The 20,362-nt window shown below is 32.6% G+C and overlaps 1 protein-coding gene across 2 annotated transcripts in view; it reads left to right on the forward strand.

Annotated features, from left to right (window-relative positions):
* Positions 1-20,362, forward strand: part of LOC137918994 (protein apterous-like) — a 63,807-nt gene that overhangs the window by 6,560 nt on the left and 36,885 nt on the right. For both annotated transcript variants that reach the window (XM_068762050.1, XM_068761990.1), the window contains exon 2: positions 2,695-3,017. In XM_068762050.1, coding sequence (XP_068618151.1) covers positions 2,695-3,017 — 323 coding nt within the window. The remainder of the gene's footprint in view (positions 1-2,694; positions 3,018-20,362) is intronic.

Genomic DNA, 20,362 nt, shown 5'->3' on the forward strand with positions numbered 1-20,362 from the left:
ACGGTTAAATATATTATTATCATGTTGTAAGTAGTGACATATTTTTGTTGTTAAAGATATTTCGGAATCTGTGATTAAAAAAATGTGACAAGTAACTTGCTGTTAACCTAACACCGTCTAAACAATTTTTAAGAGATTGAAACAGGTGGAAATCTGAAGGTGCAATGTTAGAAGATATCTCAGTCAAACTCTCTTATTTGTGGGTGGTTAAAGACGTATGTAATCTAACGTTATCTTGATGAGAGACCTTCTTTCGGTTAATTCCGCCGTTTTCTCTCAGATTTTTATTTAATCTCATCAGTTATTAGCGACAGTGAACTGAATCATGGTTTTACCCTGCGGCAAAGGCTCATGATTAAAAATGTCACTCCTATATTGCGAGTCAACCGCGATTCAGCCACAGTTTGTGAAGCCTGATCTATGTTCGACCCCGGCCTTTGTCACAAATTAGAAAATTACTAACTTGCATGTTTTTTTTTTCAAAACCAAAAGTAAAACAAATAGTAGAACCGATGAAATTTTATAACGAGTTTATACATATTGTTAACGTAAAGACTTCGACCCAGACTTAATAATATAAGAACATGACATGAAAAAAATGTTGTTATGTATGAAATAATTATAAAGTAATTTTGGTATTATGGGAGTTATGAAAATATTCTAAAAGAAATGAAATTGCCGCATTAAAGCATTACTAGATAGTAACGCATGAAATAATTTTATATCGAGTCGAAATATGGGAAGTCGGAGAAATATCACGACCCCTACTGCAAAAAGGGGTGTATCGCATTAAGTCTGTAAAAGTACTCTCCCGGTTTCGCTTTTATCATTATTTATATGTTTGTGGATAATTTATGTTCAAGTTCAAACAGCTTATACATTTATGAGCGCAGTTAAGATAACCTTACACGATCACACGAAGAGATCAAGTGATCATTAAACACATGTACTATTTATTACATACATAACTTGATCGAAACATAATGTATGTAATTAGCGAAACTATACCCGGAATGAGAATATTTATATTCTTTATCTTTTTAAACTGTTTCAATAGATATTTTATTACAGTTGTAGAAGTTTATGTAATCTATATATTAAACGAAGTCTTGTTAGTTAAGCCGTCATATAATACCAGAACGGATAGGTAAATTTTTATGATTTTTGTGTTTTTTCATTTGTCTTCGTCCAGAAAAGCGTTAAAGCATGAAATTGTTATCATTAAAAATAGGCAAAAAATTGTAGTAAAAATAAACTTAATATTTTTTATGTATTTAAAAATTAGAGATAAGCTCATTAATTGCCAATTCGGCAGAAATAAGTTTGGCGGTTCAACTAGTTATTTCATTGTAAGAAAACTATTACCTACAAATATATGTTTAATAAAGATTGACACATCTTAAAATAATCGAGCCAAAAAGTAATGAATGTTAATTATATTTTATTAGTAATTTATTTAAAAGAATATGCGTAAGGGCAAATTTAAAGTGTCTAAGCGGACTTCGTAGTAACTAGGTATCTCACCTATAATATCCAAGATAGCAATACATTAATAGATTTGTTGAATATTTCCGTTTTTATTCTTCTCCCTGAACACATTAAAATTTATGCATACATACACAAATATTTTTCAAAATATTACGAACGCTGCTTTAGGCCTATATCTTGTTTCAATATAAATATTATAAAATTTTTTAAGGTCGTCTGAAGACGCTGGCTGGATGCAGGCCGCGTCCATCTGCTCCAATTGGTAATTTAAGCAGAAGGCCTATATCCAGCAGTCGACGTTTATGATGATAGTATCTATAATGTATTAAGAAAGCACACTTTTCCTTACATATTGTATAAATGATATGTTTGCAAAGACCGTGAACTTGAATTGAAAATTACGTAAAAAAGATATCCTGTTAGAAAAATATTAGAACCATGCGGAAAGTATTTTCTTTGTTAATTTTCTTCGGTTATTAATAGGCACTCTTTGTTTCCCGGTCTTTTATATATTCTCGTATCTCTTCAAACTTGATAAAAGCTCATTTTATCATCAGCTCATATTTCTTGATAATTTAAATTGAGTATATGAATAATTTTTTTAACATTGATAAGGATTAATTAACATTGATTGAATTATTTTTCATATACACATTAACATATCATTAGTATTCTTGTGTAGAAAGTTGAAGAATATAACAGAAGCAATTTAGTACAAAAACAAACGATCAAATTTACAGCGAACGACTAATATCTTTCTTGTAAACATACGTGTACAAAAATCAAAGGTTATATATATATTCTTTGTACTTAATCTATTTCAATAATGATTTTTTAATTTGCATAAAATCCACAGTATATATTCGAGATACATAATGTAGGTATCAAAATTCAAAATCCTTCGTAGCAAACATATAGCAGGTGTTTGATGATCAAGCATTCTGAATTCTGTACCGTCATATAAAATGAATTATTGCTGTAATATTTGTCAATAATAGAATGACTGTTAAGAGGCGTTTTTTGTTATAATAGTGATAGAAGCACATTATAATTCATTTGATTGGCTGGTGGAATATTTATCATTAGAAATATATATAACTGGATTTAACGTCGTATGTTTCTTATATTTTGATTGTGATAACGTATCTTTTTCTCGCCCTTGAAATAATAAAGCAAGCATTAAACCTTTGGATTGTTTTCTTACAGCAACAGAGTGAGCGGTATTTGCCTTCGGCGTACGAGGGAGGGGGCGATCTTTCGCCAATTGCACCCGCGGCGTCACCTGGCTCTCCCCGTGATTGCACTTCCTGCCGAAAACGCGAACCGCCAGACGATCCCCCGGCACCACCGCCAGAAGACGCTTGTGCCGGATGCGGCTCCAGGATCACAGACAGATTCTACTTGCTGGCTCTGGAGCGACGTTGGCACACCCCTTGCCTTAGATGCTGCGAGTGCAAGATGCCCCTCGATTCGGAGCAACGCTGCTACTCCCGCGACAGTAACATATTCTGCAAGAACGATTATTTCAGGTACATCTCTTTCATAATATTTTTAATATCAACACTAATTTGTTTTTGCAAACTGAAAATATTCATTATTAATTATCATCATGTATTTCATTATACAGGGTGATTGAAATTTTGTTACCAAAAAGCTTGAAAGCTTTTACACCTAGTTACAATCGATATAATATATCGATATTTTTGTAATGGTTATTTCTTCTATTTAAATGCCATAGGCCAGTAACTTCTGGTAGTATAAGGTCTACAAGAACAGATAGTAAACAATAATTAATTTTAATATGTAGTAATCTTTATTATGAAAACGCTTTTTCTCACTATATCATACGTTATTTATTACATCTCTTGCACTGCTTTTTAGGTGTGGAATTTTATAAAATCCGTTCTTGGTAATCTTTAACATGCCAAAAAATATTCCGGCCAAGATTTTTTATGCATTAAAGCACAAAGTGTGTATTATATAGGATTGTATCCCGGGAATAAAACCCGCGACCTACGATACCAAGTCTTAGTCCTCCATCGTTGAATCGTGGCAAGTCAGTATGTAGTATATGTAGAAATTTCTTACACTTGTATATATCTCTACCTAATAGATAGAAGGTAAATATTTGTTTTCCAAAATATGATGCGGTTCAATCTTCTGTTTTTTTTCATAGTAATAAATAGCATGTCCATAAAGACTATGCTTAAAGCGACCATAAACACTAATAATAGAAAAGATATTTAAATAACATTTTATTTGATATTTTTGGATCTTATAAGAACACATATAGTTTGTTCTGATTTCCACGTCAATCGGTATTAATTATTTTTGTGGTATTAAAATGCAATGGAGAAGGTATGTAGCCAAATGCAATTTAAAGAACTCTTTATCCATTTGTTATAAGTCGAATGTTTTAGTACCGGAATACTAATAAATACAATTAAAATTAGTTATAAATAAAAAAATATGACCTTAAATGAAAAAAGCAATGAAGGAAAAAATTCAAAGACATCCTGTTCGGAAGCAAAATATTTTAAGTGGGGAAATTAATAAGAAATACCAAGAACCCTGCCGCGTATTTTAAAAGAGACTTTTGCTCTGTATCATGTAACTGATAATTTAAAAACGAATAATTGGTCAAATCTAAACATTTTTAAGCGAAAAAATTCTATTTACTGACGAGAAAATATTCACTACTGAGAAATATTTTAACAAACCGAATGACCAAGTTTATTTTCAAAGCTTTATAGAAGCTTCGCAATTAGTCAGCTGAGTACAACGTGGGCATTGTTAAGCTAAAGCAATGATTTCTAATGGTATTAGGTGTCAAGAACTTAGGGAGTCTTGTCCGTTGTGAATGTGACGGCGTAAGTATATCAAGATAAAATTCTTGAGTAGGTGTTTAAGCTTTAAAAAAACAGATTCATCCAAGCGATTTTGGAAGTGAAATTATCAGATTCAATAAGAGCTGTAGACTGTCTGTCGTTTAGTCCTGCCTATAACCCGATATATTATGACTTATGGTCATTATTTTATAGTCTGGCATGCTCCAAGCGCAAGGAAATTTAAAGTCAGTGAAACAATGTAACATTGGCAGTAATGGATTCTGCTATGAAGAAAGTGTGGCGTGGCTCAATGAATAAGGGAGCCCAACGAACGATTCAGTAAAATTGCAGTACGTAATGGACGAACCCAGGCTCTCCAGGAAGTCTTCGAGCTTCGGCGCCCTGCTCTCTGCAGAATCTGAAATGCCACTTAGTATTGTAAGCCAGGTAAAAAAGGGCTCAATGTTTAAAGGTTTGCATTAACCTTATAAACATGTATATATATTTTATTTTACATATAAAGATAGATAGATAGATACAGACTATAAGTCTACTGGCATTTTTTCTCAAATGAATTTTTAATTACGTATACAAGTATATTATACGTACAATGTACAAATACGAGTTATGCAATTTTGCGACCTTATAAAAATGATTGGTTGCGTGTACTGTTAACGTTATAATGACAAACTTTTTGTAAATGTGTTCGTTAGCAGCAATTGTTTAAAATAAATATAATGGACGTAACAAATGAGAACAGCGAAAAATATTACGGGAATTGTTTCATATATTAATAAAATTTGTAAATTATAATACAAGTTGGATACGATATGTATTTTCGATCATGCGACCATTTGGCTATTTGTTGAGGCATTTAAAAGACGATTCATGTCCAATCCCTCCGTTTTACGCAAAAATTAGCTTGTTCTGATTCACCATTTTACCACAATTTAAAGTAGCACTCATCTACAAAGTTTTCGCTGGATATTCATCTTTTTCATGTGGTATTACTCTTTTGCACGATGTTATGTATTATATGGCTTATGTTACTAGTGTTTTAAAGTATTAAGCTAGTATTATTTAACAAATATTCAAGCTGCGTTTTTCGAGACTAATTGAGCAGTGGACTGTCTGCATGATTAGGCTTATTTGTAAAATCTATGCTTTTCTCGAGTACCAGAGACTTGAATAACTAACATTTATTAATATTTACTTTGCCGAATAAAGTCAAAACGGTTCGACTAATATAGGTAAAAAGTAAATATTGTAATAACTTAGGTTACTATAAGAGATGTTGCTTGGGTCGGTTTAAACATATTTATAATACTTTACACATAATCAATCTCATCTCAACCAAATCTCATAATCATTAAATTAATTACGCAGTTATTTCCCCTTTTTATGTTACATCACCTTTGATGTATTTGTGACGTGACCTTCATTTCCTATTTAACAATTTAATTTATAACCTGACCTTTAATTTTTCTTCAAGTAGCTTATGATGTTATTAGTTATCATAATAATATTTTTGATGTTTTTTTATTTGGATAGTTTCTGTAAGACATATTTTATTTTTCAGAGTTTGTAATAAAAAAGGAAATCTGTATAATTTGCATATCGCAAATGTATGTTAATTTTAATTTTTAGTGATTATAATCTCACGTATTATATCATTGTGTTGTTTTTAATCAAATAAATTACGAAAGTTCTATTTATTTATTTAAAATTTATGTATATATATATATATTTATATATATATATATATATATATATATACATATACATTAAAACATAACTATTAGTCAATGCACATTGCTAAAATTTAGTAGTCAACTCCTTTCAACTCTTTCTTGATGTAAATGATTTATGTTGTGAACGATTTTACGTAAACGAAGGAATAATTTTCATATTCAAGAATTTATTGTTCTTCTCCAATGAAATAAGGTATTTTTATCCGTTACTTGTACAATGCAATGCTATAAAGTTTTATTGGTTTTCGTTTATATAAAACAAGGATTGCAATAAAAAATTCTGTGCTTACCAATGGAATGGAAATAGACCTGGCTGTATCGTGGCACGCTGTAATCGCGTTACTGTGTTTAGATGTACGGATATAGATAACAACACCTTATGATCAGGTTCTGTACTAGTTAATAGTCGACCTACTCACAAAAAATGCCTCCGTAACTGGTTCGCACTGTACGTTTGGGTCGTTTGTGTACATCTGCTCTTTGCTGGCTACTTATGGCAGTGTTGACTGTGTGTGCGAGACTATATTTTCTTTTCGATTTTAATTGGGGTTAATTTGGTGGTACTTTCTATCTATTGGCTGCGTCTATGAAATTAGTAATCTTATCATTAACAGCAGGGATAATTGTAAAAGTCTGTTCGGGAGATAAAAGGTTGCTAACCGTTTCAAAAGACCAATATTTTGAAGTTATCGACACACTTTGACATTGCTCAAGAAAAAGAGTGTTAGATTAAAAAAAAATACATTTATGACATGCTTTGTAAGCCGCTTTTTCGATGCCGCTGAATCGTCGACGGTTGTGGATGGTGTTTATATTAATTAATTTTTATTATTTTTGGTTTAGGAAGAAAAAGCAGGACGAAGAAGTTTTAGTTTATATATTTGTACTTAATATTTTATTTACCTACTACAATGCTAACTTATTAATATAATATCACATTTCACAAATTTAACTAACATCGAAACCTCCCTTTACCATTACTGTTTTTGTTATTTAATACTGTTTCACTTTTGACGAATCTTTATCTTAATTAAATATCATCGTAACTGTTATTCCAGTGTTCATAAGTCGTCATTTAATATTGGGACGAGTTTTGAATTTGGATAGATTTCATGTGTTGCCATTGAATATAAAAAAATATTTTGGATATGTATGATATATGTAATGTAGGCAAAGAATATATGGTTAAACGTATTGGACGGACCTACATACATGTTGATTATGAATAGAGATGTGTGTATGTAAATTAGGCTAATTGTTTTGAGCGATATCATTTCACAATAGTCCCAACTTTAGAACTTTCGTCATCTTCTTATTAGGTAAATAAAACGTCTTGAAAACTTCGAAGCAGACTAAGAATTTTGTAATTCGTTAATATCACTTGTTATTCACCAATGGTTGTATGACCGTGGTAAATCACTCTATTTCCGCAATTATACATCCAATGTAGTTTTTACAATTTTTGAAATTAGGAATCACGAGAACATAAATAAGAATTTTTACAAAAGTGGGAAATTAAAAGTCATTAATTCAAACATGCAATACCGCTTTGATTAATAGAGATTGTTTTTTGTCATTTATTCTTCCTTTATATTTTTAGATGATATTAATCATAATGAAAATAAATTAATATTTATGAGCACACTGGATGGATAGCCTTCGGTTACCTGGATAATTTTATTGTACATAATCATGTTAAACATTTACCACACACGCTTGCTTTATACAACTGCCTGAGGAAGGGTGATATTAATGAAGATATTTAGTTTACATTTTCTTTTTTCATCCGAAATAAGAAACGTTAAAATTATCATCATATCAGACGATATATGCTTATCACAAGGCATAGGCTTCCTTCAAATATTGTTACGATGACTGATCTTGCGCTGCCTACATTTACTCTCTGGGATTATTCTTATAAGCGAGTAGGTCTCAAATCCATAACATAATCATTACTTATTGACACACACATCAAAAACATTCAGTCATTGGGTGTGAAAAGTAGTCAAACGTATTTTTCGTTACTTTTATAAATGCTACAAGTTATTTTAGCACATTTGATAAGACTAAACTATTCAAGCGCAACCGGCGACCGGCTAAGTGCTTGGATTTGGGCGCCGACCACGCCATACCGGCCGTCACCCATCTGTGGTGCTATCTGATGTACGTTTTACAGCCCACCCCAGTCACAACTCACTTAGTATTATCGCCGCGTCCAAGTTGAACACGTTTTCATCTCAATGGCACATCTCCACGGGACGTCGGTGCTAGGAAACGCCTACGGTCTATTACACAAGCGGGCGCGGTCCTGTTATTTTGTAAACAATACAATTTTTGTACACGCACCTTAAGACGGGCACTTTGCATAAACTAGTCTTTACTGTGTCTTAACAATTAGAATAAGTTTTAATTTTAAAATTACCAGCGTATTATGCGATACGCAAAATATAAATATAATATGGAGTGGAGATCATAAATCAGCAAATGCAGCGAGATGCAGTTCGTCGTAAGAATCTGCGAGCTACTCCCAATCGGTCCTAGTTTCAATCTATTTGGGATGCTTACTTCGAGCAATGTATTAAGACTTGACAAAAGTATAAAATAATGTTATCATTAATAGCTTTAATAAATTTATATGCTTTGACACGAGAACGGAATACAAGACTAAAAACTGCAATAATTTTTTTAACTTAACTTAACATTAAGTTAAGTTATAAAAATAATTGCACATATTATTAATACATAGCTTCTTATCATTGAAAACAAAAAAATATTACGTGAAAATATGTAATCACAGTTATTGAATACCATGGTTTGATAAGCAATTATATTCAAGATTCATTAAAATAGTCTACTCTGAACCATCATGAAAAAATCAAATAAGATTCGCTTAGACCATAATTTACTTTCGACCGAAACACAGATATTAGTTAAGCTACTTTTTTGTGTTTCTCGTAATATTCAGTTCTTGTTGTTGACATTGTCTTCGATATGTAATATTGATGAGATAACAAAGGAGCGGTACTAATTTAATAATTAGAAAACATGAAAATAATTTTATAATTACATCTGATAACATAATTGGCATAGACCTTAGGTTATCAAATTTAAGATGAGTCTCGAGTTAGCGCGCGTGTAAAAATTAAATTTTATTATGTTTATGTTAATAATTAATTAATAAAAATATAATGCAATGGACTATTTTTATTGCAAAAAGCAGGAAAGCGGTAACTTAATTGTAAGTTATATAGAAGCGCGATGATATGAAATATATTTTATTGCGTAGGTTTCGTTTATGCTCTGCATCTTGTACGACCTGACAGTAACAACTGATCCGATATGTTTGGTCTTCTTAAACAACCTCAAAACGGAATCATTATCATCATTTTAGTCGTAAGACGTCCACTGCGACCGGTGGACCGAAAGCGGCCTGCAACAAATGTTTTGGGACGAACTTAACAAACTCTTCTGTGCACGTTGTGAGTAGACGTCTTACGCTGCGCTTGCTGGCCTGTGAACCCCATTCCAAAAAGTTGAACTATTTCTACGTTTTTTATTCTAAAGGTTTTTCCATTAACATTAGCCCTAGCGAATAATTTGAGCTCAAGACTAATATCATTCATTTTCGAAGTTTTCAATTATTCATTTTCTTTATAATCTTTCCAATGCGCGGATTATTTTCTAGCCTCAGTAAAGTTTTTTTAAAAGAAAATTAAAGGTAAACATTCAGTTTAAATAAATAATAATTTGTACGTAGATAGTTGACGACGAGAAAAAAATACCGGGCAATTAACCCTTTGAGTTGTTGTTTGCCGTATCTAACTCTGTTTATACTTTACATGTGTAGTACCTATATCGTGATTACTTTGCTACATGTGACCAAGCAATGATCAGTTGACATCGGGTGGTAAGATAGCGCGGTTTAAAGTCCGAAGATATTAAGACAACAGACATTTATATACAACATACGTTACATCATGTCGGATCCTTGTTCATATTATGTTATTATTGCTCACTTCTATTACACAATATTGGGCAATATGTACGATATTTAAGTCATTATTTTTATTTTTGGAATAATTTTTAAGAATTCTTAATTCAAAGATGGTAATATATGACATTTTTAATCTTTTTAATCATGGATAAATAATGATTTTATCAATATAGTAAAGAAATGTTATACGATTTAGTTATAAATGTAATGAAGCAATTTTTAGAATAACGTGTTATGAAAAGATTAATATTAATTCAGTGAGGAACACGCGATAATCAACGCCTGCAGAGACGCCGAATAGTTTCGAAATAATAAATAAAAATAAATCTTGATAACGGATTTCTTGTATAAATTATTAAAAGCGAAAATTATAATTTTTTTATTTAAGTCTAAAAATGTTTTGCTTGGTTTATTCTTTTAATTTCCCCTCAAATAAAAATATACTTGAGTTAAAAGCTTAAAGCAGAGAGCAAGTAAATGTTTTGTAGAAAAATCTAACCATCTAACCAAAAAAGGTATCTATTAAAATTTTATTGTAATTCGTACTTTAAAATCTAGAAAAAAATAGGCTGTGTTAATATTTAGCCTTTAACACGGAATTTTAAAAGATTATTAAGGATGGTAATTTTTTTTAACTATTTTACATTAAATAACAAAGACAGGGTTGTCATTGTTATCGAATATTAGTTAATGAGGTCATTATAGTTGTCTTAATATTACCCAAAAAAATTTAACTTGTTAATAGAACACTTTATTTAACATTTATTTATCTACATACACATCTTGTATCTAATAATTTTTTTTCTTCAAACAACTAAATTTTACAAATTCATTAGCGGTTTTTGTTTTTACATTACTTAATTTTATTTGTAACTTAACATTATTTTTCATTTAACATTCAAAATCAAAGATGTTTCGGCATTCTGACCTAAAAAAATATAAACCTATTTTAAAATTTTCAATCAAACTTTAATTCATTTTACTTGATTATTTCTTTTTGGCTTGTTGCTCCAAATCTAATTTTTATCTTAAATTTAAAAGGTAAGTAATAATAATTAAGTAGAAAGGAAATTATAAATGGACTGCAATGGATAGTCTTTCTAGCACCGGTTTATAGTTTCAATCGTTTATTCACGTACCGTGTAACTTAAAAATCCGTTCGGCTGCTAAGTTACCACTACTAGAAAGATGCTGTACAATTTCAATTTAAATGCTAATATATTATAGGAACTGTATGCGCTCGTACCTACATAATTATCGAGATACAGAATTTTGTATGAGACAGTATGTAAATTAAGTAAGTAATAGAATCAATAAGAGAGTAACCTAAGATGTAAGTATAATGTAAAGTGGATGTGGCTTAGATAAAAGTTCACATCGACAGTAATCACAGCAAACAGTTTTAGAATTATATCAAGTTCCACGGGCGCGGCGTCGGTGTCGGCGTGTAGTATAATTTATCCCGTCATCGAATGGAGACAGTTTGTAGGGCATCGTCCCACTTTATCTCGGCGTCCTTTACCTCTCAAATAACATTATCAGCTCCCAAACCGGGTGGAATACAAGAAACAATAAACGTACATCGTAAACGTGCGTTATGTGGACATAAATCAAATCCTGCCCGAGCTACGAGACACTTGTTAAATTGCTCATAAAAGTCTTCAACGCAGCGAATACGCGTATATTAGAGTAGGTTTATGGCATCTCGGAGTCGGGGCATCGGTGTCTTTGATAGGTACGATACTCGACAACAATCAAAACGACGTTTCTTCTTAAAAGCATTACTAATTTTAGTAAATAATATGACGGCAAGTGTTTTAAAATTAGTCTCATTCGAATATAAAAATTAAATTAAGAAATGTTTATACAAACGAACGATTTTGAACTTTTTGTCCTTTTCGATAGTAAACAATTACCAAAGATTAATTGTCTATAAACTAAATTAAGTAACAAAGTAACAAAACTATGAAATAAATTTTTTTGACCCAAACTTTAGAAGAAATATTTTACTCTAAAGTTTTATTTACCCAAATCAATCAATAGAATGCAGCCTATAACGTCAGTAAGAATAACAAATAAATACCGAGTATTAAAAGAGGAAATGTTTTAAAAAGGGGATGACTGGATCAGAGGCGTTGTCGTGTATGGAATATAGTCGTTGTGGCGTCAAGCTGGGTTTTATTCATACCCGTTATTGTATCTTCGACCGATTGCAGACTGCTATATTTTCGAGTATATTGTTGCGATGCGGGTAATGTGTTTCATCCTAAACGCAAAACGGAACTCCTAATTTAAGGTTTTAGATTTAGAGTTGAAAGGAGACTATAGCATTGAATCCAGTAATTTAAAATACGTATACATTGAGGAATATCGTAATTAGTAACGGGTGTAATGACTATGCGAATGTTTTTAGGAACTAATATTTTCTAATTAAAAAAAAAAATAGTTTGATGACATGACGTTTATAGTATCATAGTCAACTCTTTATACGCTATAAACTATGTATTCTCAGATTCAATATGTAAGTTTTTGAAATTTTTAAAACCGTTGCAATATTCTATTGTAATGCTTTTTTAAACGCATAATATATGAAGATTTTTACTATTGTCTGCACGCAAATGTTCGAACATTATAAAATATATTATTTCATATAAAATATGATAAGATTTAAGAGTAAATTATAATAATTGCCCACGTGAAAATTTTGCATATGCAAAAATGTAAGTAAGTAGTAAATGTAATAAGTTTCGGTTCCTTTCCACGGATAGTGTAAGCTGAGATCGATTATAAAAAGATGTCAACTATTACGTATTTCGTAAATAAATGTTAATTAACGTCTGCACCGTATCTTTTATTGCTTTCCCCGTGGCGTTTTATCTCACATCTCGGATCTTGAATCTGTTTATATATGAAAATCATATTTATTTTTTTTGATGGAATTTAGTCGTCTTACTATGGGAGTAAAGTGTTGTGTCACCGCATGCAGCACAGAATTTTAATTCAATGATATGATATTTTTAACTTGCCATATTTTTTTCAAGTGTAAGTTAAAATTATTAAATTTTAAAAATACAAACTCAGCGCAAGATATTGACATTTGTGTAACTTGTGCTGATGTGAGATAAATAATATGATATTATAACGCTACATTTTTATTAAAATCACAGTCATCTTATAATTAATTCAAGGCCGCTTCGGTTGGTCGTCTTAATTATGTAAAGATGTTTTTGTGTCCTTTATTTGAAGACATAACACTAATATCTAAAGGCAAAATAACGTGTTATGATCCTTTCCATTTTATATTTGCGTTATTGCATAAAAATGTTCTACGAATTACAATAACTGTTTAACAGTGCATATAAAAATTCTTATGATATATTATTAATGTAGAAATCGACATGAGAGCTAACTCTTCATTCAAAACTACTTTGAGTTTTGTGTTTTTATCGGACAGCATCATCTAACAGAATTAATTGTACAGTTTTATAAAAATCCGCCTTAAACTTTCTAGTCAAAAGGTAATTTTTTGGTTTTACTAACAAAATGTTATGAGAACTGAGCTTATTCGAACAAAAGTTATTTTCCCGACGGAAGCTCGCGTGACGTCACGGGCCGTGCTCATGCGCAAAGTCTGACGGATTATACGATCAAATTCTCGCAGAACACGCAAACGTTAATTATTATTTTTTCGGTCAAGTGTAATGTACAATACGATTTTATTTAATAAATAAATAAAGAAAAACACAAAATTGAAGAAAACAAAATTAATTTTGTACATTTAAAAATCTATTATTGAGGAGATAACTTAAAATATGGCCCTTGAATTAATAAGTATCGTGTTACATTTAAATTAATATTTTTTTAAGTAAAGGAATTGCATGTACTTGCTGCAGGCTAAGAAACAAATGAAAGACTTGTTAAAATCGGAAAAATATAGACTACGCGCGTAACCTAAATATATGGCTTGTTACACGTTTTTACCATGAATAAACTGTTGTCCTCTCTCAGGTCTAAGGTTATCAAGTTTTATCAGTATTTCATATCACGTGTAAGTATTAGTCTTGATTTACCATATTCTAATGTCATGACATAAGTCGTTACAGACTTTGTTGAATATTGAACGTTGATTGATCCCGGTTACTAAGTTGCATATCATTTTATAATACATATACGCTGATAGATATACCTTTGCACCGCATCGGCGCGTGACTGTATCCGCTTAAGATTAGGAAAGTTTCTACACACATTTATATAAATATTCTAATTATATATAATGTAATCGTTGACCTGGACTTTGTCGTCGATCCTAATGGGTATCCTAGTGAGGAGCTGACGACATAATCAAAATTGATATTGTTGAGTATAAAGTTAATAATGGATTGATATTGTAATTTCATCAGTCCATTATAAACTTTATACAGGCTTAATGATAAGTAAATAAAACACAAAACTGTCATTTATTTAAAGCTAACGGTTAACATACTCATCAGCTGTCACAAATGAGATCTCAAAACGCCACCGGGCGATATATTCATAATTTATAATCCATTGCTTAAGCGTTATCCAGTCTGCAATCACTCCCGGCGGCACAACAAATTCATTCATAAGAATGATCATTATCGTATGTGGGACCGTCCGTGCATTGTCTTCCCGTTCTCACTGACGCTCTGGGGCGTTGACCAGCAACCGAAATATGTTCATAGTCCGCTATTTAGCGCTGCTTTATGCGTGCCATGTGATTTTTTTTGTAACGAAAATTTATAACATTTTGTAAGACGTTTCCTACCACATTTATTTAAAACATTTGTATAGTGTGATTGGTTATAGTTGTAAAAGCATTAAAGCAATGAATGTATAGCTAATTTATCAGGAAAATTGCACAATGAGTCTACTTCCCTTCTAAGATATGTGGTCGTAACTTTTAAGCATAAAAAGATTATCAGAATTACATTAATTTTTTTACTATGTGATACAAGTTAATTGGTTTAAAAGCTTCAAAGCAGTACACCTATTTCCACTCACTCTGTGTAAAGTCACATCTTTCTGTTGAAGTCGACGCTGGTAGTCTTGCGGGCTGTTATAGCTTCGTTGTAATGAGTTCGCGGATTGTGTAAAGGGATTACTCTAAAATATATTACATTAATTTATTTTTTTATCGGAATGCGACAGGCCAATAACTTCTCGCAGTACAAAGTCTACAGGGACAAATGGTAAAGGATAATTAATTTTAATGTATAGTAATATTTATTGTTATTTATTATTTGTGGAACCATGGACTTTTGGATAGGGTATGCATCAGTTGACAGCAAAAGAGCTATTCATTACGCACCCTTAAGGTGGACCTTGTAAGGAGTTTCAAGGTCACCATAGGAGATCTCAGCGAGAAATAAAGAGGGCCGTGCTCGGAGTTTCGTTGCGAAATCGAATCACAAATGAGGACATCCAAAGAAGAATCTAACCTAACCTAAACCTAACCTAACTCCATGAATTGCTAGTCTGAAAGGTGGAGCACATTGATCGTGCAACTGATGGCCGTTGCGACTCAAAGTTTATCGAGTGGTCACCACAGACCGACAGACCCGGCCTGGGTTGGCTTCCCATTAGGTGGATAGACAACATAGTTAAGATCGTATGCAGTCGCTAGATGCAGGCATAGCAAGAACAATTATCGTGTCGATCTTTAAGGAAGGCCTATTCTCTGCCATAAATTAATTCCTTCAAAGCTGTTACAATTTTTTTCCATCACCCTGTATAGACAAGCAATACGCATTCGTTTGAATCAAGAATTTTGTAACACAAAATCCTTGAGAACAGCTAAGTTTGAGATGACGTCTTTGAATTTCGTAATGATATGGATTGAGTAATATATTTTTATCGATTAGTCAATATTTACGAATAATTTGTCCACGCCGGAAGTATTTTTGTTTGTGGAAGTCGTAATTACAGACTGTTATCTTAAACGTGGTGATTAGGATGAAAAAAAAAATAACTCTTAAGAATATTCCGATCGATTACTGTTGGTCTGAAAGCACGAAAGGATACAAATATAAACATAAATAGTGTTGTCACGCGTCGAGCAGACGGAGATATCGATATCACGTCCGGGTCAGCCGGGCCTAGTGCGTTAGATATGGGCCAAAGAATACCTATATTATCTCGGCGCTCGCTGTAAGGCGACGGACCACGACTGCGCAGTATAATGTATTTGAAAGCTCTGAACCCGTGTATCTATTAATGCATTAATTTTTTTGCCTTAACCGTATTTTAATTAATAAAAAAATAAATTTTATTCGACAATTGAAAATGCAATTTAATTCAACTTCGGTGGCGATAAAGCATGTCTGAACAAAAGGTAACGAGTCTAGTAACGGTACATCTATATGAGCTACTAGCTGTTCCCGCCCGCTTTGCGTCACTCGCATTGCCTTTTCTAATTTTTTGTTATATCGTAAAGAATTTCATAATACGGTCTTGGTATTTTTAACATACACTGTAATATATTCTGGCCAAGTTTTATATGTGTACGAAGCTACAGTTTGTAAGTATATAACGAACGGCCTTTCAACCTTCATGCGGGGGAGAAATTCTTAAAATTCGTTCTAGGCAGACTTTTCAGCAGACAAAAAAAATATTTCTACAAAATTTCAAATATCTTAACCCTAAAATAAATAAAAATTATCAAATATCTTAACAATAATCAAATATCTTAACCTTTTGGTTTCGGAGAAATCGTAATGAGTCAGTACATAGGTGGAAATTTCTAAAATATACAGGGTTTTAGGAGTAAAACTACAACGTCTTTCGAGCTTTTTTTTCATATCTCTTTGTGCAAGCTACTGTCAAAAACAATTTACAAGGCCTGTCCTATTCCAATAGAAAAAATTATTTTATTTGTAACGTATTTCAGAGTGATCACTTTATACAAGACGATTGGAGATAAGTATAAAATATATAAAGCTTCTCGTTTACAAATGAGCTATACATTTATTTCTTTAAAGTTTTACACCTATAACCAATCAACATTAAGTAGCCTAGCGGCAGAGAACTAAGACTTGTGATCATAGGTCGCGTGTTCGATTTTTGTTATACAAGCTTATATTATTCACACTTTGTGCATGAATAAGATCGCCACTGCACACCAACAAGCTTCCAGAGGATAGGCAGCTGCGTGCTCTGTGTACCATAATACCACACTGCGATCGACATTCCGCCCACCAAGCGTAGCGACTACGGTATATCCCCCCATAGATATCTTTAGGAGAGATCGATTTCTTGCAGTAGGCGTCTATGTGCTAAACATGATGATGATGTTTCATATAAATTTGGTTAAAATGGGTTGGATTATTTTAAATAAATATTAAGCGACGTAGGAGAAACATGTAAAAAAATAATGTTTCTCCTACGTTTCTTACATTCATAACATGTGTTAAAATGTTGTTTAATGGATTAATAATATACAAATAAACATAGAAGATTTTAATTGTACAGGTGTTTAACACTACATTGATCTCAAAGTTCATTATGATTAAAATGATACTATTCGATAAGACAAATCTTACAATTTCAATGCCTTTGCATTTCTCTTTCATTGTTGCCGCAGTGATAACTAAGTGATCTCCAACAAGAGAAACTGGCCACCAGTAAAACATTAAACATGACAAACCTACGAACTTGTAACATGTACGACAATGCTGTACGACTTTGGATTATTTATTGTATCGCGTTTACATCTTGGCTCGTCCACGTTGCACGTGATCATTTATGTCTGACATTCATATTTATTTATTTTCAGTACCAAAGACCAAAGACTTTGTTTACGAGAATCGCAATTCCGTTATATCCGTTTATTGCTTTTTACCGCAATTAATTTATTAAGAATTTATTACACTCTGTCTTTTGAAATTACTACAAATTGTTTTATTTTATTATTTGCTTATCGCGTTCTTAAATTACATCAGAATTATAACATAAATCATGTTTTAAAGTAACAACAAACTTTTCTTTATAGTTAATAGAACGTGTTTGTAAGCGACATAGTGTTGTTGTGTACGAAACTTTTGACCCATATATTAAGCGCAGATGTGTATAGCGGAAACACAGCTAAAGTTGTTGTTAAACGTAAACTCTTATTTCAATGCAGTAAGGATCGTAAATCTCCACACACGTATCATTGTTCGCTGTGGGGATTTGTTGACAAATGAATGATGACAATTATATTGTGTGGTCGGATCCATTGTGCAATTGACGTCTCTATTTTATCGTTCCCCACGGTTGCGGTCTGCACGTTTCAAAAAATTTTCGTGCCGAAATATTCCCGGCCTATTATTATTCACATTGGCATCAGAACATTGTCGAAGATAAACATCGCTTACGAATATGTCCAGTAAAAACAAAGATGGAAAGATCAAAATTAGAGTTATTATATGAAAATAATGAAAGTTTTTTTTTTACTAGATACTTATTAATAATCATCATTTAATTATATTTAAGTACAATTGAATAAAAATCGCCTTAAAAATGCTGTATAAATAGTAGTACCATTTATACAGTGTTTTGATAAGAATTTAAAGAAATAGCGAGTGTTTTGTCGTAAAGCCCAGTTTTTGATTTTATATTTTAAAGCAAATTCTTACAAAGTAATAATCTCCACAATACGTTTGACTAGCAAAATAATGCGATTTACCGCCTCACAAACCATAAATACCCGAGCGTTTGTGGAACTATCAGGTTCATCGTAGCATGCAGCGTGTGTTCGCATCACTACCATTTCAGATTTGTTTCTTCACTCCCTTATTGTGCTAAAGAAGAGTCGATAATCCTATAGAAGTTCAGTTTACGTTTTTTTTTGTATAACGAATGTAGCAGTTGGGCGAAGTCCTTTTAAAAAGGGTAAAACGCTCTTGACTGCGTGTATATGTAAACAAATGAAGTGAGTGGTTTTATTAACGTTTTTTCAAGAACATTTTGAGTAGTTGCGCGAGTGTATCGTCAAAGACAAGTTGTTGTGGCACCGATCGAGTGCTGTTGTTGTTTAGTTGATGGAGTGATGTTTGTTAAGTAGGGTATGTTGTAGGTTTTGTAGGATATCAGTTAAGTAAACATTAGATACGCTGTAGAATAGAAGGAGAGTTTTTATTTGTTATATTGTCATAATCATAAATGACGCTATGTGCACGGTTTATTTTTTGTTTTAAAAAGGAATTATTCCCTTTGTTTGTGTATGTTCTTAAAATAATGTTAGTAAAAAAAGGTAGTGGAAGTAACTTAAATGACGTAATGACAACTCTTTCTTTTAATCTGCCGCGGGTTAATAAATGAATAAAAAGTATATTAATAAAATATTATTATAATATACCTGCTTAGTATAAGTACGTAGATGTGTAGATAAGAAGAGCCGCGGGAGACTGGTGGCGTTTATGAATAAATAATGCGCGCGCTAACAAAATAGAAGGTAGGTATGGGTAGTGAATTCCCATAGCCGTGTTTCCCGTTTCACGTGTGAATTGGAGTCGAAACGACAAGTCGCGGGGCCGCGGCGGCGTCACGCTGGCTACTATTGTAAGGTCCCGGTTTGCAACCTCCATTGTTAGGCGAGTTGAGCCCCGGGACTCTGGGTTCCTGCCGGGTGTATATTTGCAAACACAGCGCGCGCCCCCCCGCGGAGAAGAACCCCTCGCGGGTTGATATCGCAATTTGTTACGAATTTAGTAATACGATACCCGGGTGAGTTTAGTACATTTGTAATCCTTACACATTCACACTTCCGCGCTGTGGTGGGCGTTGTTGGTAGATCCCTATATCATGATTAAATTTTTTTAATGATGTAAAACTTTTTATTGGTTTCTCAATGTAATTTTGTTAGGTGAAACCTTCAGTTTCTTTCTACTGTCAAACAGAAGCGAAAAATAATTGTTATTAACATTGGCAATGCTGTGGACGGGGTGGGGCACATTGCTCGTGCAACCGAAGGCCGTTGCGGCCAAAAGGTTCTCGAGCAGCGATCACTTGCCGGTAGACGCGGCCCGGGTAGGTACCCCACTAGATGGACCGATATGTAACTATGGTTGCGCGAAGTCGATGCATCCGACGCATGCCCAAGGCGACCGGTCTTGTGCCGATCTTTGCGGGAGATCTATGTCTTGCAGTGGGTGTCTATCGGCTGATATGATGATGAACAAGCATCAGTGTGTTTCGTGAAGGACGTTGTAGTTTAATTACGTGGAAGTCATTTAGGCGGTATATAATATGTTTTAGTGACGTAAATAAACATAGGACTGCATACGATTTTAAAATATTAAAAC

Source organism: Battus philenor, unplaced genomic scaffold (genome assembly GCF_028537555.1).
Source record: "Battus philenor isolate CCGP_79_NKW_IND1 unplaced genomic scaffold, ilBatPhil1.0.hap1 SCAF_1, whole genome shotgun sequence".
NCBI lineage: Eukaryota > Metazoa > Arthropoda > Insecta > Lepidoptera > Papilionidae > Battus > Battus philenor.